The 25200-nt window shown below is 33.3% G+C and overlaps 1 protein-coding gene across 1 annotated transcript in view; it reads right to left on the bottom strand.

Moving 5' to 3' along the window:
- The window catches only part of LOC143073610 (adhesion G protein-coupled receptor A3-like), an 82815-nt gene extending 70974 nt beyond the window's left edge, over nt 1–11841 (bottom strand). The window contains exons 1-2 of the mRNA XM_076249280.1: nt 11055–11841; nt 6798–6869 (exon numbers count right to left, since the gene is read on the bottom strand). Coding sequence (XP_076105395.1) covers nt 6798–6869; nt 11055–11296 — 314 coding nt within the window. The 5' untranslated portion in view covers nt 11297–11841. The remainder of the gene's footprint in view (nt 1–6797; nt 6870–11054) is intronic.
- Nucleotides 11842–25200: the final 13359 nt, after the last annotated feature.

The raw sequence follows: 25200 nt of genomic DNA, 5'->3' as shown, positions 1-25200 counted from the left end.
TCTCACCAGGGCGTGTCTTGTCTTATGGCAGTGCAGCTCTTCATCTTTTTTAAAGCTTCTAGCTGTCAAAACTTTTTTTAGTTGAGCCCTGCATCCAAATTGTTCAAGAAGTTTAAAAACTCTACTTCATTGTTTGTCAATCACATTATCATTTTCTATTTGAATTATGAGTTTTGAATGTTGTATTGGCATGAATGGCTTCTTCAAACTCTTGTTTAACTAACAGGATAAATTTGTCAAGTCCATGCTGGTATTTAGACATTACCAAAGTTTTGACAAAATCCATGAGATCTTTCATATTTTAAATACATAATTACATAAAGTTTATCTTTAAATCTCAAATTCTGACACTCATTAAACATTGTAATATAAACTACTTTTTTGTCATTTTTTTAAAGTTATCATGAAGGTATGAAAAGAGTTTGATTTCATGCACCACTGAATCTATTCATGATGTCATGAACTACAAATAATAAAAAATTAATATCACTATTATAGAAACCACAGAAAAGTAAAAATTCTACAACTAAATTCTCTAATTTGTCCTTCCTATTTCTGTTAATTGATTCTAAACAAGAGGTGAATGGGGACATACATTTCAAATAAGAATGATGTGGACATACTCAATTATAGTTACAATGCAAAAATATTAAGGCATAAGAAATTGTGTATTGAAAACTTCAGTTTTACAGCAGCTGTCAGAACTACAAGTACCCTTTTATGAGGGCGCAAATCTAAAAATAAATGTATACTTTACTTAAAGGACAGACATCTTAAATACCACAGGACATAAGTGGCAGTCAACTATAAGAAAATAGACAACAGCAAAAAATAAAACTTAAAAAAATGGTACATATATATGTTTATGGAATTGGCCGAAGGTCAAATTATTTACACGAGTGAAAACTTGAAACAAAGTCTGGCAGTCACATGAAATTAGATCCCCAGTAAAATGTATCTTAAACCATTAGATACATGTAGACAACATATTCCCAAACTTTTGAAAGCCTTAGATAAAATGCTTTGGAAGGAAAACTTGCAAATAAAGCAAGATGTGGTTATAAATCAACGAGACAGCAACCAAATAACAAGAAATCTACACACCAACATACAACTAAAAACAGCTGTCTTCAAAATATCTCAAGTAACTGTCTGGAGTCTTTAAAAGTTGTGCCTATCCTGGTCATCAATCTACTTGTTTACACAGATCTTTTTGTTTTCCCCAAAAACAACAATAATACACACCTGGTACCAGTATAAAACAGAAATACCTCCTGATGTAAATATACACAGATTTTATGACAAAAATTAACTGCTTTTCTCATTGACAGTAATGTAGATTACTTTGAACCAAGAACTCTTAAAACATCAAACAGATTTCGACCAAGATATGTAAATCTGCTATAGCAGTCATTTAATAAGCATTAAGTATGTAGCAAAGTCTGCTTAAATATGACTTATATTGTACAATGTGGAAAAAGCAGAAGATTGTTACTATAGAAACACCTAAAAATTTGTTATGAATGGAAGATTCATCTGTTTAATATTGGTGAAGCAAGGGATCTACAGGTGTATCATAGAGATAGTAAATAAGAGTTAAGAGATAATAATCGTGTACTAATTATATAGTAAACAATATTTTATAGATCTATATCTTGTACTAATTATTCATTATTTCTGTGAGAAATCAATCACTGTTTAAAATTATTACACAAAGAATGTTTGAACTGTATGTATGATCATTGCACATGAAGTATGTGTGCGTTTGATTTTACATCATCTGCTGAAACTCTTTAATAAATTCATATTTTGAACATAATTCCCACTGTAACTAAGATAGTATGTATTAAAGTCCTCCACCCCATCCAACATCTAAAGTGATAAATGTATATGTTGATGTGTTTTTGGATATCTTTTAAACACCCTTTAACTTCCCTTCTATTGTTTTACCTCAATTTGAAATGACTCTTCGGAAAAAACAAATAACAAATCAAAACAAAACAAAAAAAACTGCCACAAGAACAAAATACAAATTTTGGAAGATATAACCTTACTTTGGTATACATAATATATATATACATATTAGAATAGAATAGAATATTTTTTTATTGTCCAAATAAAAATATTCTTATATGCTTATGTGCAGGGGAGACCAGTATGAACTCACAGAGGAAAAATATTGCCAGAATCAAGATTCAGTCTATCCATGCCAAACACAAATAAGCTATAGAAAAATCTGGTTGGATGACTTTTTGTCTTATCAACATTGATTGTAAATAATTTATGTGCAATCTACAATATATTCAGCATTAAAAAAATGCAACTTTTTTCTATGTACACATTCACAACAATTATATGCACATGTACAAAATGTATAATTCATTCTTAATTCAAAGGTTTCTTATCTAAAACACCAGATCAACCTCTAAACAAGTAATACACAGACACAGAGAGCTGTTTATAAGAAACATTGTTTTTTATCATGGGAAATCTGTCCATGTACATAATCCCTGAGTTTTAAAGGTCTAACATTATCAAGATATAGCGAGAGTCCCAATGAAGATACATGTCTCCACTTTAACTGTAAAATCATTACTATCTGATGTGTCAGCTAGAAAAAACAAAGCCCTGGATTTAGGAAAAGATCCTTTTTTTAACTTGTATTAGGACTCAAGTATAGAAGTAGATCCCATACCATTCCATATAGGAAATCTAAGGAGATTAAAACAAATACAATGTTAACTGATATAGACCATAGAACAAATCAATTATTCATATTCCAATTTTATAAAGATTAACTTTCGTCTTTTGTTTTTACACTTATAAAAACACACAATATATAGCATGTGTATAGTGGAAGGGCTCTGATACTGTAGAGTCCCCTAGACAATAATTGTCTACCACAATCTGAATCATCTGACAAAACAAATTGCAATATTCAGTTCAGAATCTTAAATTGGCCAGGAACCCAAAGGCAAGGACCATTTTATTTTCACATGGATGGTGACTAGTTTATTCAAAACATGTTAAATAATCTGACCTCCATTTTGATAAAAAAAAAATTGTCTGTGCCTAATAATTGACATCGTTGACCAGACAGGGTTGGTAACGTCTATACTCATGATATTAGAATTCGAAAATCACTGTATGAATATACATGTACATGTATTATGCAATAGCAGCTAAGATAATCATTAGAAATGCATTTTACAAATGCACCAGATATTTACACACATGGTACCTTTATGCTATTATGGTATATCTCTATAGTCTGTTTATTTATGATGTATTATCATTAATGTTAAGATTGACAATTAGAGCCTCATTTGCATTCATTGTGTGCATGTTTAATTTCAAATTATAACTATTCCTTTAGAGCTAAATAAATATGTCTATATATAAAACATGTAACATACATTATATCAACTTTGTAGATATATAACATATGGATATATTTATTTTGCATGATGAGCTGTTTTACTTTATGAATAACATGAATAAAATGGATTTTACACCATTGCATTGAAAAACAAATTGTTGAAGACATTTCTCACTATTAATTCATTAATTCATGTCCCTCAGTTGGTCCACATTCAAGCCATATGATTTTCTTTTGAAAAAGTTTACATACACATTGCTTATACATGTATATTATATATTGGTAGTGCAAACTGATTTGTTTAAAGCTTAAGCTACTGCAACAAAATTTACAGTGCAAAACCAACATATGATATTTTTTGTCAAATTCAAGCATTTAGTTGAAAAAACATTTTAATGTCTATTATATATACAGATTACAGAGTAACAAATATGATCTGCAATCTGTTTATGTTAGCCACAATGATTCATATGACTCAAGGAAAGAAAGGCACCAGATACTAGATGAAAATCATTTTTAAATAACAATTACACCAGACAAACTAACTACCTACATTTATCAGAACACACCTAAACATGTAGATTGGAATTGTGTCTTACAATTATCAACCATAGGCGTATCCAGGCCCCCCCCTTTTGTGGGTAAAATTTGGTTGATTATATAGGGAACCCCCCCCCCCCTTTTTAGGAAAAGTTCTGGATCTGCCACTGTCAAGAGCTCTGATCAAAAACAAGAATTTGAATGATATGTACTATAGAAGATATATACATGATATACAAAGTATTGTCTTATTTAAAACTAACAAAACAGATTTAGTCATAACAATTCATACTGACTAGTACAAAATTTTGTTCAGGGGCCAGTTGAAGCCAACCACCAGGTGTGGAATTTTCTCCCTGTGTTAAAGACTCATTATATTAGTGGCCATGGGCTGTTTTCTGCTCTTTGGTCAGGCTGTTGTTGTCTATTTGACATACATGTACCTGTCCCAAGTCAGGAGCCTCTGGCCTTTGTTAGCCTTGTATTATTTTAACTTTTAGTTTCTTGTGTACAATTTGGAGTTTAGTATATATGGTGTTCATTATCACTGAACTAGTATATATATTTGTTCAGGGGCCAGCTGAAGGATGCCTCCGGGTGCGAGAATTTCTTGTTGCATTGAAGACCTGTTGGTGACCTTCTGCTGTCGTCTGCTCTATGGTCAGGTTGTTGTCTCTTTGGCACATTCCCCATTTCCATTCTCAATTTTATTCCCTGTTTCCTGCTCTTTGATCAGGCTGTTATTGTCTATTTGGTCAGGCTGTTGTCTATTTGACATACATGTATTCCCTGTTTCCATTCTCAATTTTATTTAAGGAATGACTGTAATATTTTTTCTGTCTATGAAGAAATAACATAAAAAATTTGGTGCACACTGAATAACGCGCGTAGCGGGTTATCTAACAGTGTGCACCACATTTTTTATGTTATTTCTTCATAGACAGAAAAAATATTACAGTCATTTCTTATAATTTAATTCTAAATTCCATTTTAAACCGTAGAAAAACCTTGAAAAAACGTTGATGACGTCACGGTCACATGACTAAATTATGTCTATGGTCTGATAACAAAATAACGTTGGCCAATCAGAAGACGTGTTACATTCAAAATAAAATTATATAAGTGTAACATTTCCATTCTCAATTTTATATAAGTGTAACCTTTCCATTCTCAATTTTATATAAGTGTAACCTTTCCATTCTCAATTTAAAAAGTGTAACCTTTCCATTCTCAATTTTATATAAGTGTAACCTTTCCATTCTTAATTTTATATAAGTTTAACCTGTGTAATTCGACACGAGACAAAAATCTGGGATTAAGCAGGGTGTCGGAATAGTCAGGTTTTTTCTGCAAGGCAAGGCATATTTTGGGACCAGAAAAATGTGTCAGTTAAAGTAGGATGTTGGAATACTCAGGTGTCAGATTATGCAGGTTTCACTGTATATTGCATTCAAATATCCACACATGTATATCATATTGTATATATACACCAAATTGGTACAAGTTGTAGAACCCCCTTTGCCAACAGATGAAACTCTAAACAGGTTTCTCAACTAGAGCAGAAAATCTGATCTGGATGAATGAAAAAAACACTGAAGAAAAACATTCCCCCAGAAGACATTGTTACGTTCCCTGGGGGTGAATGCCTACAGTTAATCATCTCCAATACAAGTTATAGACAGATGTTTTAGAGCTTCATCCTGATGTCTACTGAAGGATGCAAATATTTCCTCAGTAGCAACATATAATAATGATCTATCTAGAACATCAATGCTTGTTTTCTTAATTATAAATTATCTCATATACACAACACAGAATAACAAACACAGAAACGTAGGCATGTGTGAAGATTACTGTATAGAGCTGTGAAAGAAGTCGAGTACACCTCTAATTGGTTACTTTCATCTATAAATGTCTTCATAATTGTTTTAAAATCAAAACTTCTTTATGTAGATTGCATTGTTGGTTTCATGTAATTGAAACATTTATGTGGGGCTCAGAAAAGGTATTTCTTCTGTCCTACATACAATCTAGACTTTTGGAGTACCTAGTCGTTCAATCAATTTTCAACACAAAGATTAAGTAAATGTATGCATATCAAATGTATATAGTTCTCCAATTAATTAGTACAGGCAAAAGGTGTCAAAAACAAACCTTTATTTAACAAGCATTTATAAGTGTACATTTTACCATCATACACATGTACTGAAAAATAGAGGGTCTCAAGTAGGGTACATAAGTATTCTCCTTAGGTCACAAGGTCAAGTTTAAAAGTTGCCTCATGTCACCAAGTCAAGTTTAAGCAAACTATACAGTTTAAACTATTCTAGGCCTAGTTTTGAACATTTTAAAAAGTCACAAGTCTGGTCATATATAATCTTCCTTGTGTTGAATATGAATCCCACTGAAATAGGACAAGGCCTAAAATAAAATATTGTTTGCTTCCCCAATCCCGACCAACCCTGCAAAATTGGTGCTACTCATAAAATTTTATTGTCAAAACTAAGTGAAATAATATTTTATTCATTTTGGATTTTCAGACTTCCGAAATAGTCCGATAATGTCAAGCATTTTGGAAAAATAAAATTATTTCCCTACCTACCTACCCACACCTAGTCTGGCAGGGTCAGGATTGGGGAAACAAACGATGTTTTAATTTAGGCCCAAAGGGCAATATAAGCTTTTTTCCAGTAGATACATGTACAAACTGTAGAATCGTCTACAATAGCTTCATTCTAACTTTTTTGGGCGATAGTACATTGTATCATGCATGCCACATGTATACGTACATTGCACATCTCTTTATTCCTATAATGACTACCAAGCTTCTGTACAAGCCATTTTACAAATCTATATACTGAAGGTTATATATACTTACAGTTTTTTGAGTCCAGACAATTTATTAAATTCTCCTCTGTGTAATATTGTTATAGTATTCCTACTTAAATCCCTGAAATTATACAAAAAACACTTGTAAAGACAAGATATAAACAAAATACCATGATACCGTACAGTACATGTACATTTTTTTAACAATTTGCAAGGGTGGCATCATACAATGTCATAAACTTGGATTTAGTGGCATCTCAATGTATTAATAAATATTTTATTATTGCAATGAGTGTGATATTATATTTCTCTATTGCACTAGTGTGATATTATATTTCTCAAATGGTCTGGAGACAATTTTCAGATCTAAAATGTGAGGCTTGTGATCATTTAAAATATATTTAACAATTTACTGTCCACAATACATTTGTACATGTATATCAGATTGGAGAAATGTTGTAAAACTTGAATGGACAAGACTTTATGGTCAGTGGTCATGAAGGTGGAATCTGTTTCTGCAATGATTTTTACACAAAAGCATATGTTCATTTAAACATGTCCAATGACCTGCAAGAAAGGTGTCTTTTTTGTTTTTTATTTTAACAAATTACAAGAAAAAAAATCATAACTGAAGTGGCACTCAAGAATCTGAAACTAAAGTAAAAACACATTTATTGGAACTTTGGTCTTATTGGTACATTTATGTATTAATTTGCACTACATATGCATTGTACATGTACATTGTATCTTATGTATATCAGTGTAAACATTGTTATTTTCATTTGAAACCAAATTTAAATATCAGGGGCGTAGCTAGGTATTCATTCAACTGTAGGCACCAATCGGCAGGGGGTCTGGGGACCGCTGAAAACCCTAAGTAGTTCCAGGACAGAGCCCTGGTAGAGGGGTTCAGGAGGGGGGGGCAAAGCCCCCCGAAGGAAAACAGTTTTCAGCGTTTTAGCTGCAAAATTTTATGTACAAAAATAGAATGAAATTCAAAACAGTGTGGCTGTGGCCATTGATTGACACATTAAATTCATCCATTGACTGGGACAATTTACGTGAACGTTTGTATGTAACAACCACTGCTCACGACGTACCTACGATAGACATTTAAACTGTGGGGTCACCAAAGGTTTCTTAACGCCTTTAATTATAAAATAATTCGAAAAATTAATCAGGAATAACCTTTATGTTTTGATTTATATAATTGATATAAATCAAAACATCGTGTTATTTCTGATTAATTTTTCGAATTACTTTATTAAGGTGTTGAGAACGTTTGGTGACCCCATAGTTTAAGTGTCTTTAAAAAGTACATAGTGAGCAGTGGTCGTTATATACAAACGTTCACCTAAATTGTCCCAGTCAATGGATGAATTTAATGTGTCAATCAATGGCCACAGCCACACTGTTTTGAATTTCATTCTATTAAATTTACCCCTTATTTAATTATGATAATTATAATATACATAATGAAAAGTTCGAAGAATTATGAATAATGAACAATAACATCTGAATTTTTAAATAACGCAGTACAATCCGTAATATAAAAAAAAAATGTTTACAATATGCATTGCCCAGCGTAGATCAGCGTATCCCTTTATTTAAGCAGCACACCCTGTTTGGTATTATCATATCTATTCCGTTCAGATTGATATATACGTTTAACTTAATTAATAGTACATATTGACGATCCTTCATTAAAAAAAAATTAAAAAATAGGCACGTAAACACTGATACTACTATAAAATAGAACTATCCTTTTGGCTAGACATCAACCATCGATCTTTTGAATCTTAAACCTTCACCCTAGCCACAAAAACGCAGACATAGTCGTTGCCTAACAAAATTCAAGAAATTCGTATTTCTTTATATATCCTCTTCTGTAAAATCCCTACCTGCTTAGGAATTTTGAATAATTGTGGCCATTACACGCATATTTGAGAGTACTCAAAATTACTGGAAGCCAGTTGATTGATTGATTTTTTTTACATCCAGTGTCAAATATTTAGGCAAGTTCAGGACCGTTGATTTTTGTTTTACGATAAATACAACTTGGAGCTAGGTCCTGTAATAGGTGTCGTCCAGGACGAAGGTCTGGAAATTCAAAAAAGCGATGCATTGGAAAATGAGGGATTATTGGATAGGAGCATAAATTTTGCCTTTCATTAGACCAACTACGAACTCCTCAAAGAGTTGCATTCTCTCTTCAACTAGGCAACGGATTTAATGTTTCCTTTCTGACCAGGTGTGACTGCGTATTTATATATCCTGCACAGCCAAACGGACGACCAACATTGGCAAGTCGAGTGAAGACAAAGTGGAAAGCTATTTGAAAACTAACAACAACTAATTAAAAAACTCATGTGTCTAAGTTGATGTTCATTCAAGTTAAGTGAAATGATCTGAGCAAAGTTCTAGTTTTAATATAGTTTCTATATAAGGTAAAATCGTAAAAACATTCAATTCTATCCAATGTTCCATTCACCAAGGCCGAGAGACTAACGTACACATGACATTCGATAATTTAAGAGTTTTGACAACTTCACCAGCTTTCATCTACAGATAACGTTGTTTATAATTTTTTTTTACAAAAAAAAAATAATTTTGAAAAAAATATGTGTAGGCACGTGCCTAAAGTGCCTAACGGTAGCTACGCCCCTGAATATGTTGATTAATTCAAATTGTGTAAATTTACTTTTTGATGATACAATAGGAAAACAAAGGTTTATATATAATTACATATATTTACATAAAACTGTAAATAAATGTCACATGGAATTGACAGTTTACCATTCCATATTGTATGATGAAATGTAAATTTTTATGATTAATGAAATCTAAATCTGTACATGTATCTCAATACTTTATATAATTATATATATGAGGGGGAGGACAGGGGTAAGGGAGACAGGGAGAAAGGGGGTAGGAGAAAGGAGAAAGGGGGTGGGAGAAAGGAGAAAGGGGGTAGGAGAAAGGAGAGGAAGGCTGGGAGAAAGGAGAAAAAGTTGAAGGAGAAAATTTTTTAATTTATATCAAAAGGAGATGTTTTATTCTAATGGGAGAAAGGAGAACGGGGTAGGAGAAAGGAGAAGAGGGGTGGGAGAAGGGAGAAGGGTACCCCCTGTCCTCCCCCTCATATATGATTCTAATATACAATTTGTATAAAGAAAATAACCACTCAGCAGACTTATCAGGTGCATGTATATTACCATAAAAGTATACATGTTCATGATCTTGTGTAATGGTAATGGCATATATGCATGTAGAAAGCTTCAATTTAACATATATTTGACATGCCATAAAAACATGTACAAATGTATGGTACTAGCTTGCATGACTAAATGTAAACTTTGTATTTACAAATTTGTGCTTCCTTGCAATTGTATAACATGTACATGATGAATAATGCATTACTCCATTGAACAACAACATCATCATGTACTTTTGTACATGTATGTGTATTCACTTTTGAATTAGAAATTGAAATAAAATTAAATCAGTTTGTAAAAAATGTATGTATGTTTTTGTACAATGTGTATTTATTTGAATCGGAGCTTAATTTTCCTATTTTTTTTGCAGTATCTTTTAGCAAGGTATTATGTGCTGTGTTGTATTTTTCTTGTCACTGATCATAATTCTTTATAATATATTGTAAATGTATGTTACAATTTTTATCTTGCTTAGTATGATTTATAAAAAATAAACCTGTTTAAAAATGTGACTCTTATAATTTATATATAATAAAATATTAATTTTTGCATTTTCTCTGGGACATCCATAAATGTTAAATTAACTACATGTAATATGTAGGGTTCTCGCTAAAGATTTTTTGAAGGAGAGTCCAGGGACTTGTCATTTTTGGACATGATGAGTCCTACAGCAAGAAGAAAATATTCTATTGCAATGTAATGTAATATTTTAGTCTCCATTTCATAACAGAGCAATAAAATAACATTAAATTCAGATCACTTTAAACTTTTGCTATAAAATGATGATATTTTTGTTTAACTGTGTTCAGTTTATTCAAAATATTTCAATCTTGATGCATCTGTGGAATCACCAGTTTTGAAAATGGTGAGTCCAGACAGATTTTGAGGAGTCCAGGACTCATGGACTCGCCTGGTACGTATACTTGAGCTCTATATTTGAAACTGAAAGAAAAATATAAACATATACAAGATATATTCAATTTGAAATTACCAATGACCATAGGTATTATCTTTTAATGGTACACCTTGCCATAGACAATGATAGATCTATGCAAAGGACCTTTTAAAAAACAATACATTTATATACTTACAAAATTACAGTGTCTAACGGTAGATTTCGAATTTCCGCCACAGATGAGATTTGTATATAGTCCCCTGAACAGATCACTTTTTTCCCCTGACCGACTCTAGGCGTCTCCACAATATCTTTATTCTTGTCAGCCTTGTTCTTTATAGATGTGCATGTGCACCTTGGTGGGCAAGCCCCACATGTCGTAGGGTGTAAAATTAACAAACTCCATACCAAAGTGCCCAAGAAGAGAAAGATCTTCATTGGATCTAGGCTTTGTGTAATTCATTTATAACTTATTTACTCCATTATTTACATGATATTCACCCTCAAATTAATAAGATCAGGTGTATACACAATCTAACTCACATCATAATACACAAATAAATGTAGTCATTCCACAGTTGTTACTGATCGAAGTCATCAGGTGCATAGAAATATTTGTAACAAAAGAGAACAAAGTCGTTATTAATTAGCGTTTATAAATCACTATTGTATCCAATATGAGAATGATTTGAAATAATGAACTTGAAAAGCTGCAAAATCTGACATCACAATAATTACGTTAGAAACCGATGCCTCACACCTTGGCTTTGTATTCAGAATCTGATTTCAATGTTTTGTATTTTTTATTCAGTCCATTGATTTTATATAACAGGATTAAATTGATTACATGAAAAATAAAACGTTCTATCCTAATCAAATGAATATTGATAAAAACAAATTTCAAAAGAAATGTCGGTACACTATATAAACAAAAAATAATCCACACACAAACATTCTGTACCTCCGTAGGCCATCTTGGAAGAACCAGTGCTTGTGACGTCACATAAGATTATTTTCGTTTTGAGTGAGGTTCTCAAGGGATAATCTTAACAAACGATATCCCATATTAGTATCTAGCAATTTTGAATTTCGATTTCAATCGATAATAAAAGACGCATGTTAATTTTCCAGATTGACAATAATTCGGTTAGTAGAACTGATTAAAAAACAAAGTACTGTCGTTCTGTTGGCACAATATTTTCAATACAAAAAAAAAACAACAAAAAACACCTTTATATTCCGAGACACAAATTAATTAACAATAAATTAGACCTGTTGGCAACTGCATACTTAATGATATAATGCACAGACAAACAAAGTGTATCGACAGGTTGTAGGTATCCCCATGGGCACTAACTGTGCCCCTTTAATAGCAGATTTGTTTTTGTACTGTTACGAATCACAGTTTATGACTAAACTCAATAAAGACCCGTCGAAATTGCATTTAATTGATAAATTCAACAACACTTACCGTTATCTTGATGATATTTTTTCATTAAATAATCAAGAATTTTCTCAAAATACTGCTGATATTTACCCTAAGGAACTTACTTTAAATAAATCAAATTTATTCGGTAATAACTGTCCTTTTCTGTATTTAGATATTTCGGTTTTAAACGGGAAACTCCACACTAAAATTTACGACAAAAGAGACGATTTTTCGTTCCCTATTGTAATTTTCCATTTTTAGATGGTGATGTTCCTTTGGCACCATCTTACGGTGTTTATATTTCACAAAAGAGGGACGAAAGATACCAAAGGAACAGCCAAACTCATAAATCTAAAACAAACTGACAACGCCATGGCTAAAAATGAAAAGACAACAAAAAAACAGCACACATGACACAACATAGAAAACTAAAGAATAAACAACACGAACCCCCCAAAAAAACTAGGGGTGATCTCAGGTGCTCCGGAAGGGTAAGCAGATCCTGCTCCACATGTGGCACCCGTCGTGTTGCTTATGTGATAACAAATCCGGTAAATAGTCTAATTCGGTAGGTCACATTCATGAAAGGGAAGGGGATTGTAGTTACGACGTAAGGAACATATCCGATATCATTTGTGAAACGGTTATTCCAGAACGGTCAACCAACTCGTGATGGCGTCAGTAAAATTTACGAAGGGATGATTTCAACTTCACCATTTGGAACTCTTGGTTTAATAGCTTCCTTGTGAGCAGCAACCCTCTATCAAAAAAGTCATGATAGGAAATGCAAGCACGGGAATATCGTATCAATTGGGAGATATATACCCCGTATGCAGGTGCTGCTGGAATGTTGCTACTTAGAAATGGAAAGTTCACAATTGGAAAGCTGAAATCATCTCTTTTGTCGTAAAGTTTTGTTTTCAACCAACCTTCATTGTCAATTTCTAGATGTAAGTCAAGATATGAGGCCGACTTAACTGTATCTGTGGTATCCTTTATCTCTAGCTCGATTGGATAGATGCGTTCCACATAGTCACCAAATTTTGAATTATTTAGTGAAAGAACATCATCTTTATAGTGGAAAGTAGAGTTAAAGGATATTGTTAACTTCTTATCTTTCTTCCTAAGAACAACTTGTTCGCTATTCGTTGTGACTTTTTGATTTTAACGAACGTAACCTATTTATAACTGGTAAATTATTAAGCCAGGGATATCGTTTCCATAAATTACTTAAAACCTTTACTAAATTTTTCCATAGATTAAGATTTGGTTTTGAAGTTTGGTTGTACCTGTAGAAAACTTATTTCAAACGGGATAGCACATCCTCTTTTACGGAAATGTTGTTAGCCGTGCCCGGAAATTTAGAAATGATCCATGTAAACTTGTCGCTCCTTCAAATAAACTTATTCTAAAAGGTTACCTATTCAACACTGTAATAAGATCATTGAATATTGTTTTTATTGGTATAACTATTGATTTTGTTATCAGTAAATTAAAAGCCAACTAAATATTACTAGTATGTAATATACATATACATATTCATGGACCTACAATCTGTCGATACCTGTATTTCGGCATTGCACAAGGTCTTTTTTTTCTGGCTGTTTATGACGTCTTTACACTAAATCCATTGGATGTTGGATGTGTACGGATTGATAGTTTAGTCTTAAATGCATGATTTTTTAATTAGTTGTTAGTGGCTTTGAACTAGCTGTCAGATAACTGCGAGTACTCTCAGATCTGATCATTGTGTCCTTTTGTGTCGGGATGTATAAGTACCCGGCCACGTCCACTTGTATTTTTGTCCATCTGATGAGTTAAGCCTTTTTTCAACTGATTTTTATATTTCGTTCTTATGTTGTACTGTCATACCACTGTCCCAGGTTAGGGGGAGGGTTGGGATCCCGCTAACATGTTTAACCCCGCCACATTATTTATGTATGTGCCTGTCCCAAGTCAAGAGTCTGTAATTCAGGGGTTGTCGTTTGTTTATGTGTTACATATTTGTTTTTCGTTCATTTTTTTTTTTTTTACATAAATAAGGCTGTTAGTTTTCTCGTTTGAATTGTTTTACATTGTCTTATCGGGGCCTTTTATAGCTGACTATGCGGAATGGGCTTTGCTCATTGTTGAAGGCCGTACGGTGACCTATATTTGTTAATGTTTGTGTCATTTTGGTCTTTTGTGGATAGTTGTCTCATTGGCAATCATACTACATCTTCTTTTTTATATGGTAGAATCAAAAGTTAAACATTAAATAATATATCATTTTATCAGACCCGGCGATTCCCTAATATAAGTAAAGCTGATATATTGTCCACAACAAAACAAATCTCAGCAGTATAAATTTTATGCTGTATTTTGAATATAAAATTAATTTTCCTTTCTAATATTTCTCGTTTTGAGGAAATTCTATTACAAGTACAGTATAATAAGAAATGTTGTTCATCTTACCGTTGAATGACAAAAAGGACTGTATTCGGGCTTTCTTCTCTTGTGATATTTAGATGTCTTTATCTTAGATCTCAATAATTAAAGAATGAGCTGTTAAAAAAGAATTTTCCACAGTGTTTCTGTGTCATTTAAATATATCAACATGCAATGGTTATTGGCACATTGAGTAGACTTTAGGAAAGAAAAAAAAAAGTAAAATCGCAAAAATACTGAACTCCGAGAAAAAATTCAAACGGGAAATCCTTAATCAAACGGGAAATCCTTAATCAAACGGGAAATCCTTAATCAAACGGGAAATCCTTAATCAAATGGGAAATCCTTAATCAAATTGCAAAATCAACTGATAAAACTGATAAAACGCATCAAAAACGAATGGACAAGAACTGTCATATTCCTGACTTGGTACAGGCATTTTCAAATGTAGAAAATGGTGGATTGAACCTGGTTTTATAGCACTAAACCTCTCACTTGTATGACAGTCGCACCAAATTCCATTATATTTACAACAATGCGGGAACAAAACAGACATAAGGTAAAATTGCCAAAATAGGGGTACAACAGTCATCACTGTATCACAATCTCGATTAAGCACAAAAAGCATCTATTAAATTTAACAACCATTCATTGCTTACTTATATACATATAGACGTACTTATCAATATAACTATTTCTGTGACTGTATCATACATTAATTTGTAGGATCCTTTACTATAGATAATTAAGCTGATCTGTAAAAAATAACATCTTCATACCTTATATATGTCATGTACTGTAATTACGACGCTAGATTAAAACTGACGTGGAAAGGTAACACCCGGCCACCGAAAGCTTCATTTTAATGAAGCTCATGTGGTCGTGTGGTCTAGCGAGCCGGTTACAGTGCAGGCAATTTGGTACCACGATATCTCAGTAGAATGGGTTCGAATCCCGGTGAGGGAAGAACAAAAGATTTGCGAAAGCAAATTTACAGATCTACCATTGTTGGGTTGATGTTTAGACGAGTTTTAATTCATTCATAACGTAATATTTTTCGTATATGTCTGCCTGTGTGTAGTGACAACTATAAATTATACCTTGCAGTGGCGGATCCAGAACTTTTCCTAAGGGGAGGGGGGGGCGCTGACTGACCTAAGGGGGGGGGGGGGTTCCGCTCCAGTCATGCTTCAATGATTCCCTATATAATCAACCAAATTTTTCCCACGAAAGGGGGGGGGGCCCGGGCCCCCACCCTGGATCCGCCTATGCCTTGTCCATCGGATCTCTTATGATTAAGAAATACCAGGCCTTAGAATATGTATAAAGTGCGTAGAAAATCAACCTAACGATGTTAGAGTAGATTTGATTCGTAACTTCCTCCCCGGCGCCGGGGCTGGAACCTGTACTTTATTTTCTAACTTCTACTACAACACCGCCTAGCAATGCGCAGAGACCTTATCCCCTCCTCTAACTTTAGCTTAAAAAAATTAACCTTTCGATTCGAGAGGTGTTACCTTCTTGTAGGAATTAAACAAGGATCTCTGATATAACACACGAAGTATTTATTTTTAGTGTACAGAAATGACCATCTACTCATCTCTTCAGTATAATTGCAGGATGCTCATCTATTTTTAGAAGCATACAATCACATGTATATGTCTGCCTGTGTGTAGTGACAACTGAAAATTATACCTTGTCCATCGGATTTCTTATGATTAAGAAATACCAGGCCTTAGAATATGTATAAAGTGCCTAGAAAATCAACCTAGACACTTCATAAATACCAGGCCTTAGAATATGTATAAAGTGCCTAGAAAATCAACCTAGACACTTCATATATATATATATACAACTCGTCTAAACATCAACCCAACAATGTTAGATCTGTAAATTTGCTTTCGCAAATTTTTTGTTCTTCCCTCGCCGGGATTCGAACCCATGCTACTGTGATATCGTGACACCAAATCGCCTGCACTGCAGCCGTCCCGCTAGACATTATTGATGGCGATCCGATGGATAAATCTGTTGTAGAGTTGTCACTGACTCAGACGTACTATATGAAAATTATTAAAAGATAATAACGGTTTCAATTTATAACTTTTACTAGTACTTGCACTGCTTTCACAGATCTTCAGGTAATGCCAATGATACAACTCTCCATCCAAGTCACAATTTGTAAAACTAAACCATTAAAGGTCAAAGTACGGTTTTCAACACAGAGCCTTGGTTCACACCGAACAGCAAGTTATAACGTCATTACCAGTGCATATATTATAGCTTGTTTTTTTCATTCATAACGTAATATCTATCGACATGTTTGTATTTAAGATAGCATGCATGCACAAGTGTTTGTCATTATTATTTAAAAATATTAAAAATTTGGATAATGATAAGCACTTACTTTGCCCCTCGTATTGCGTTTTTAATTTCTTTAATGTCATAAATCTCAGTTTGTGATTTAAATCTAAAACAACTCAACGAAACACAACATATAGCTGAAGCTTTTTAAGTCAGATATAAAACGAGTAGATGTGGTTTGATTGTCAATGAAACAACTAACTGTAATCCTCTATCAAGGAAACCAATCCATGATAGGAAATACAAGCCCGGGAATATCGTATCAATTGGGAGATAAATACTCCGTTTGCAGTCGCTGCTGTAATGTTGCTACATAGAAATGGCCAGTTCACAATTGGGAAGCTGAAATCATCTCTTTTGTCGTAAAGTTTTGTTTTCAACCGACCCTCATTGTCAATTTCTAGATGTAAGTCAAGATATGAGGCCGACTTAACTGTATGTATCTGTAGTATCCTTTATCTATAGTTCGATGAGATATATTCGTTCAACATAGTCACCAAATTTTGTATTATTTAGTGAGAGAACATCAGAACGTATATTTCTAACTTCTTATCTGTCTTCCTAAGAAGTTCCTGTATGAAGTCAGTCTCATAATAATAAAGAAACAAGTCGCAATTGGTTCCCATTGGAATTTCGACAGTCTGTTGCCGCTGAAGCATGTTCCCCAAACGTAACAAATATGTTGTCAATCAAGAAATCAAGCATCTTGATAATATCAATTTCAGAGAATTTTTTGTTTGAATCAGAGTAATTCTTTACAAAGTATGATTTATCCATCCCCAAGACAAGATACTTGTATCTACGTTCGCCATTCGTTTTAATGAAACAAATTTATACCAACTCTTTCAATTTGTCTTTTAGTTTGGAATGGGGAATACTTGTGTAAAGAATAGAAAAGTCAAACATTTTAAATAAACATATATTGATACTTACATTATCTGATTTGTTGTTTAAAAGTTAAGTTTTGAACAGTTATAGAACAATATGTTGAAATAACATTTCCAAAGAAAAAAAGATATTCAATTAAAAAAATTCATCTTATAACAATTTACTACCAAATAGAATACATTGTAACACACACATTACTGTATATTTATATCTATATATTTATAATTTGAATCCCATAGGATTTTAATTTGTCCCATGGGATAATTATAGTCCCATTGGATTTTTTTGGTCCCATGGGACAACAAATATCCCATGGGACTACAATTATTCCATGGGATTTTGCCCTGTTCCATGGGATATTGAAAATCCCATGTTTTTATAAATCAAATAGCAAAATAAATATAATAGTAACAGTAGAAAACAAATGAAATTTATATTGAATCCCATATAATTCCGCACATTTTGGTTATATTCATGACATTGTAGCTCTTATTTGAGGCGGCGGCGGATTTGCAAATGAGTGTTTTGCAAATTAAAAGTGTCCAGTGTTGAATACTTGTGTAAAGTGTAGAAAAGTCAAATGTTTTAATACTATTGCAAGATGAGAGAGTCTTAGATTGTATGTATTCTAAAAGATCTTTGGAATTTTTTAGTATCCACATCAGATTCACGCCACCTCTAGATTAGGCAGTTTCACAATAACTTTGGGGCCCGGCTTTGATTGCTGATAAAATAGATGTTAAGAATTTAGAAAGAGATTTCGTGGAGCACTTAGAAGACCCAGCAAGACCGTTGTTTGTAAGGACACTTATGTAGTTTAGGTATCCAATACGGTGATGGAAAATCCAGTTCTTCATCTTTGGTTGAAATTCCAAAGGAACTTAAAACAAACCTATGATTATCCAGGATTTCCTCTTTGGTAAAAGACGAACCATGTCAAAATGTGAAATAATGTTCCCTTTAAAAAATCCAGAGTTTAATAAAATATAAAAGTTTCTCAAACTTTACTCACTTTTACTAAATTCGACGTCAATTCTTATTACATTGACTTCAACATTTGAAAATCGTCATTCTATAAGGTTTATGATAAACAAGACAACTTTTCATTGCCTACGGTTACTTTTCATTTCTCTGGGGATACCGTTTCATTCGCTCCTCTTTATTGAGATATTGTTTCATTCGCTCCTCTTTATTGAGATACCGTTTCATTCGCTCCTCTTTATTGAGATACTGTTTCATTCGCTCCTCTTTATTGAGATACCGTTTCATTCGCTCCTCTTTATTGAGATATTGTTTCATTCGCTCCTCTTTATTGAGATACTGTTTCATTCGCTCCTCTTTATTGAGATACACTTTCATTCGCTCCGGTTTATTGAGATACTGTTTCATTCGCTCCTCTTTATTGGTATATTGTTTCATTCGCTCCTCTTTATTGAGATTCTGTTTCATTCGCTCCTCTTTATTGAGATACTGTTTCATTCGCTCCTCTTTATTGATATACTGTTTCATTCGCTCCTCTTTATTGAGATTCTGTTTCATTCGATCCTCTTTATTGAGACACTGTTTCATTCGCTCCTCTTTATTGAGATATTGTTTCATTCGCTCCTCTTTATTGAGATACCGTTTCATTCGCTCCTCTTTATTGAGATACTGTTTCATTCGCTTCTCTTTAATGATATACTGTTCCATACGCTCCGCTTTATTGAGATACTGTTTCATTCGATCCTCTTTATTGAGATACTGTTTCATTCGCTCCTCTTTATTGAGATACTGTTTCATTTGCTCCTCTTTATTGATATACTCTTTCATTCGCTCCTCTTTATTGAGATACTGTTTCATTCGCTCCTCTTAATTGAGATACTGTTTCATTCGCTCCTCTTTAATGATATACTGTTCCATTCGCTCCTCTTTATTGAGATACTGTTTCATTCGCTCCTCTTTATTGAGATACTGTTTCATTCGCTCCTCTTTCTTGAGATATTGTTTCATTCGTACTCTTTATTGAGATACTGTTTCATTCGCTCCTCTTTATTGAGATACTGTTTCATTCGTTTCTCTTTATTGATATACTGTTTCATTCGCTCCTCTTTATTGATATACTGTTCCATTCGCTCCTCTTTATTGAGATACTGTTTCATTTGCTCCTCTTTATTGATATACTCTTTCATTCGCTCCTCTTTATTGAGATATTGTTTCATTCGCTCCTCTTTATTGAGATACTGTTTCATTCGCTCCTCTTTATTGAGATATTGTTTCATTCGCTCCTCTTTATTGAGATACTGTTTCATTCGCTCCTCTTTATTGAGATACTGTTTCATTCGTTTCTCTTTATTGATATACTGTTTCATTCGCTCCTCTTTATTGATATACTGTTCCATTCGCTCCTCTTTATTGAGATACTGTTTCATTCGCTCCTCTTTATTGAGATATTGTTTCATTCGCTCCGCTTTATTGAGATTCTGTGTTTTATTCGCTCCTCTTTATTGAGATTCTGTTTCATTCGCTCCTCTTTATTGAGATACTGTTTCATTCGCTCCTCTTTATTGATATACTGTTTCATTCACTCCTCTTTATTGATATACTGTTTCATTCGCTCCTTTTTATTGTGATACTGTTTCATTCGCTCCTCTTTATTGCGATACTATTTCATTCGCTCCTCTTTATTGCGATACTGTTTCATTCGCTCCTCTTTATTGCGATACTGTTTCATTCGCTCCGCTTTATTGAGATACTGTTTCATTCGCTCCTCTTTATTATGATACTCTTTCATTCGCTCCTCTTTATTGATATACTGTTTCATTCGTTCATCTTTATCGAGTGTATATTTCTCGGTAAGTTTGACATGCACAATTTGAAGTGACGTTTATGAATTTTCTTTTCCCCCATATTTGTTGTTAGTGAAATTTATGAGACATATTTCACAAGAAGCTATATGTATAGTACACAATAAGTTGAATCAATTAAACATATAATAACTAGCCAAAAGAAAGTAAAAGTTAAACATGTCTATGACTCATCCTGTGTCAACAGCAAATAGGAAAGTATTATGGTTTCCTAAAAACAGCTGACACCAGGGGGTGATACCTTATGGACCATAGGCATCTAAAATGTGTGTAAATGTCGCATCATAGGTAACTTGAATGCAGTTGATACCAGGGAGCGATGCCTCAAGGATGTTAGAAACTATTTTTTTTCTTTCAAATCGGCTAGTATGTTTGTGATATTTAGATGCATATATTTTATGTCCAATCAAATGTACATACACACAGAGATCCCCTTAAATAACTTATTTTCACTAAGGAAGATGTTATATACAATTACATATTAATTTAATTAAATCAGCATTTTCAAATAACCAGATGATTTTGTTTTGACTGCTCATATGATTAGAATAAAAAATTCATTTTGAAATTGATAGCTAACATACAATTTATATCATCCTCATTTGTTGCAATCAAATAGAAAATGAGCCTCTTCTTCGATGTATTGGAAGAACATTTATTACATATTCTGTTAATTCGGGGAATACACTGATGTCTACCTAATAGATATAGGAAGATGTAGTGTGTGTGTGCCAATGAGACAACTCTCCATCCAAATAACAATTTATAGAAGTAAACCATTATGTAACAGGTCAATGTACGGCCTTCAACACGGAGCCTTGGCTCACAGCGAACAAAAAGCTATGAAGGGCCCAAAATTACTAGTGTAAAACCATTCAAACGGGAAAACCAACGGTATAATCTATAAAAAAAATTCTATTTGTAACTTATGAGAAGTAACTCAGTAAAATTTCTTCTTAGTTCAAAATTTTTGATCAATGTTAGATATTTTTCAAAACAAAATGTGTTTGGTTTTCAGTTTACTGTCTGAAATTTATCTATTAGTTTTTTTCCAACAGCTAATACATAATATTCATAGCTTGGTTTGTATATAATTCTTAAATTTGTCTAAGGATTCACAAAATGTAGCATTCATAGCATTTGCATAGTCAATACCAGGTATTTGAAAAATGACATGACGTTTTATTCATCTGATCATGGAAGTAATATTTCATGATCTGATGTAGTTTCTTTGAATGATCGTGTATATGCATCTTTTAAAATAGAGTAAAATCACTACATAAATTCTCAAATTAGTTCTAAGATAGATAACTCAAAGAGTTATAGACTACACGAATGTTACATCCTGTAAAGCTGGAATTAACGATGATACTTTTGATTAATATCTGTGAAAACGTCATCAATAAAACAATAGCTGCCCTCCTCAAAACCAAATATATCAGTCTGATATGTGAGGGGAGGGAGCTTTCATTTCTAAATTCTTGAAATTAAAAAAATAAAATTTGAACTTTTCTTTTTTGGTTGTCAGTTTCAATCCGGTACGTGGCAGCTGCTTCGACTACAAACTTAATTGATTATCATTTTCAGTTTTATTTAAACAATCCGGATTCGTCCACCAATAAAAACTGACCGCCACTAAACTAACACAATATTGCAGAAAGTGGTCACGGTTTAGCACCAATCAACCAATCAATCTGCAAGGTGTTTTGGTGATTAATGCCTCAATATGAAGTAAGTTATGAAAACTTTAGTCCTAGCTCAAAGTCTTGCATTTCTCTGACTGTTAATGACATTCTTACGCTCAATCAGATGGATGTGTACTGGTTGATACTTTAATTTGGTAGATCAAATGGATGATTTTGTCTTTGGCATTTATGTAGGTTCTTTTTTGTGTGCTTTGAGTGTATCTGATTCCTTTTATTGCTGAATATACAGTATGGGTAGTGCTTAATGTTTGTGGTCGTACGGTGACCTGTAGTCAAGTTGCGAAGATCCACATCATCGAAACCTTATTCTTTATAAAAACTAATTAAGAACCTGTACGTTGGTGTTTTTTTTTTCAGTATATAGTCGTATTATATAGTATTGTTTATCTGGTTATTGATGCCAGCTCTTTGTATTTTTAAAAGTAATTATAGATTAATAAATGACATTTTCCATTTTTGCCTTGGTATCGGCCCTAGACTTTAATATCAAGTCATAGGGCTTTAGCTGGCTGATACCAAGTAAACATGTTAAATATATGATAAAACCTAAATGTCTTCTGACAATACTCAAAATATTTCACCATGCAAAATCATAATCTTTTTAATTTTTTTTTCAAAGCAACTTGTCGCAAAACATGATTTGTAAAGAATCAAATTGCACTGCAGAACCGTTCGTCTTTGTTTATTTTGAATATTTTTCGTAAAAAAGATTCGCTAAACAGATATGGTCACAACAAATGTATTTTGGGATTTTTTGGTCAGCCATCAGTCATTTCCGTGCAGTTCTTGTATATTTCTCAGCGTTAAATGTAACGATCTCTGGTATCTAAATACTTTCACGCCAGTTATGTATTTTCATATGAGTGTTTAGAGTCGAATGTTTGAGAAACAGTTTTCCACATACGGGACATTCACACTCATAGAAACGTTGATGCCTCTTGCGATGAGATTTTAAACGATAGTTCTCGGAAAACTGCATTCCACAATCTTGACATTGATAAGGCTTATCACCTGTATGCATCCTCGTATGTCTGTCTAAGTCGTACTTCCGTATAAACTCACTTAAACATGTCGTGCAGTTATAGGGACGGTCTAGATCATTCTCAAGACTAGTCAGCTTCTTGTCTATACTAGATTTCATTAGATCAGTGTAGGCTTGCAACTTGGAATGTACTTCACGCCGACCAGTATAAGGGGATACGGTTCTATTGGATTTACAAGAAGTTGGCTGTGTCATGTTGCAACCAACACAAGTTGATATCGGTTTAATATTTGGTCGACGTGGTACGGCACAGCCACCAACAGGAGTTGACGATGAGTATATGTTTGAGTCAGATGAATTACGTGTAGAATGGTGTTTTTGGTTTACATTGGTAGAAACTGATGGCTGTGTCTTGAAATTAGTTGATGCTCGTGGATTATTTGAGTCACCAGAGTTTGATAGTGAGTCTGACATGTTTTTAATGTCAACAGGAGGTAAACAATGTATTACCCCGTGGTCGACAAAGTTTTCCAGAGTTGTTGACATGATTTTAGAGTCTAATAGAGGTAAGAACAGCGGTGTCTCGAGTTCGGAGAAGTTTTTCAGTCCGACTGTCGTATTAGCAATGCTAGAAGACCTTTGTATCATGTTGTCGTTTACAGTAGTCGCCGGAACTGTCGTGTTTGGAACGATAGAACACATTTGTGGAGTCGTACTTGTTGTGATAGAAGTTTCTGTTAGTGAAACTATGTTGTCAGCATTAATTGATGATTTAACGTTTTGACACCAATCATGTACTTTCAAGTGGGCATATAAATTTGAATCATGGGAAAACTGTTTTTCACAAATAGAGCAATTATATGATTGGGTACTTTTAATCATGGTAGTATCTGAAGAAACACTGTTGACACACTGTTTGTTTTCAATACATTTATGCTGAAGTCGCATATGATTGTTGAACGATGCCCTATATCTATACTCTTTTTCACATATTCTACACGGGTAAGATAGATTTTCGTGCGTACGTAAATGATACGTTAAAGAACTTTTTTGTTGAAACTTCCTGTCACATATACAACATGTATAATCAGTTATTTCCTTTTGGTGAGTTTTCAAATGTTTTTCAAAACGACCTTTGGAAAGGAATTTTTTATCACATTCAATGCATTGTTGTATTTTGTGACCGGTGTGGATTCTCTTATGAAACGACAAACTAGATCTCCAGCTGTACTTCCTGTCACATAGATTACAAGCATACGGTTTTTTATTTACGTGTATTTCGGGTTGCGAATGTGTTGCAGGTCTGTTATTTGTAAATAAACATCGCTGTAACTGATTTTTTCTTCGTTCCATCTGCTTTTCAACTTCGGTATTTGAGGGAGTTGATTGCGTAGTTGTATTCTTTACATCACCAATTGATTTTTCAGCTTGCGATTTTTTTTCTTTGTTAACATTGTCATAGTTATGAACTTTCACCACTATTTGTAAACCATCAAATTCATCCAACTCCAGACAATAGACATCACAGTCACGTGAATGACATATAGTTATTGCCATTTCCTTTAATTTGAAGCACTATATTTATGAAGATTACAGCTATTCCAATATCTCAGAAAGTGTTGTTTTCTTTATCTGTAAAATAGAAAGAAATGACAACTTAATATTTCTAACGTTGTCTAACTTGGCTTCGCCTTATATAGTTGATA

The sequence above is a fragment of the Mytilus galloprovincialis genome, chromosome 4 (assembly GCF_965363235.1).
Source record: "Mytilus galloprovincialis chromosome 4, xbMytGall1.hap1.1, whole genome shotgun sequence".
Classification (NCBI taxonomy): Eukaryota; Metazoa; Mollusca; class Bivalvia; order Mytilida; family Mytilidae; genus Mytilus; species Mytilus galloprovincialis.
Note: the sequence above shows the minus strand (reverse complement) of the source record. Positions and strands in the feature narration are given on the sequence as shown.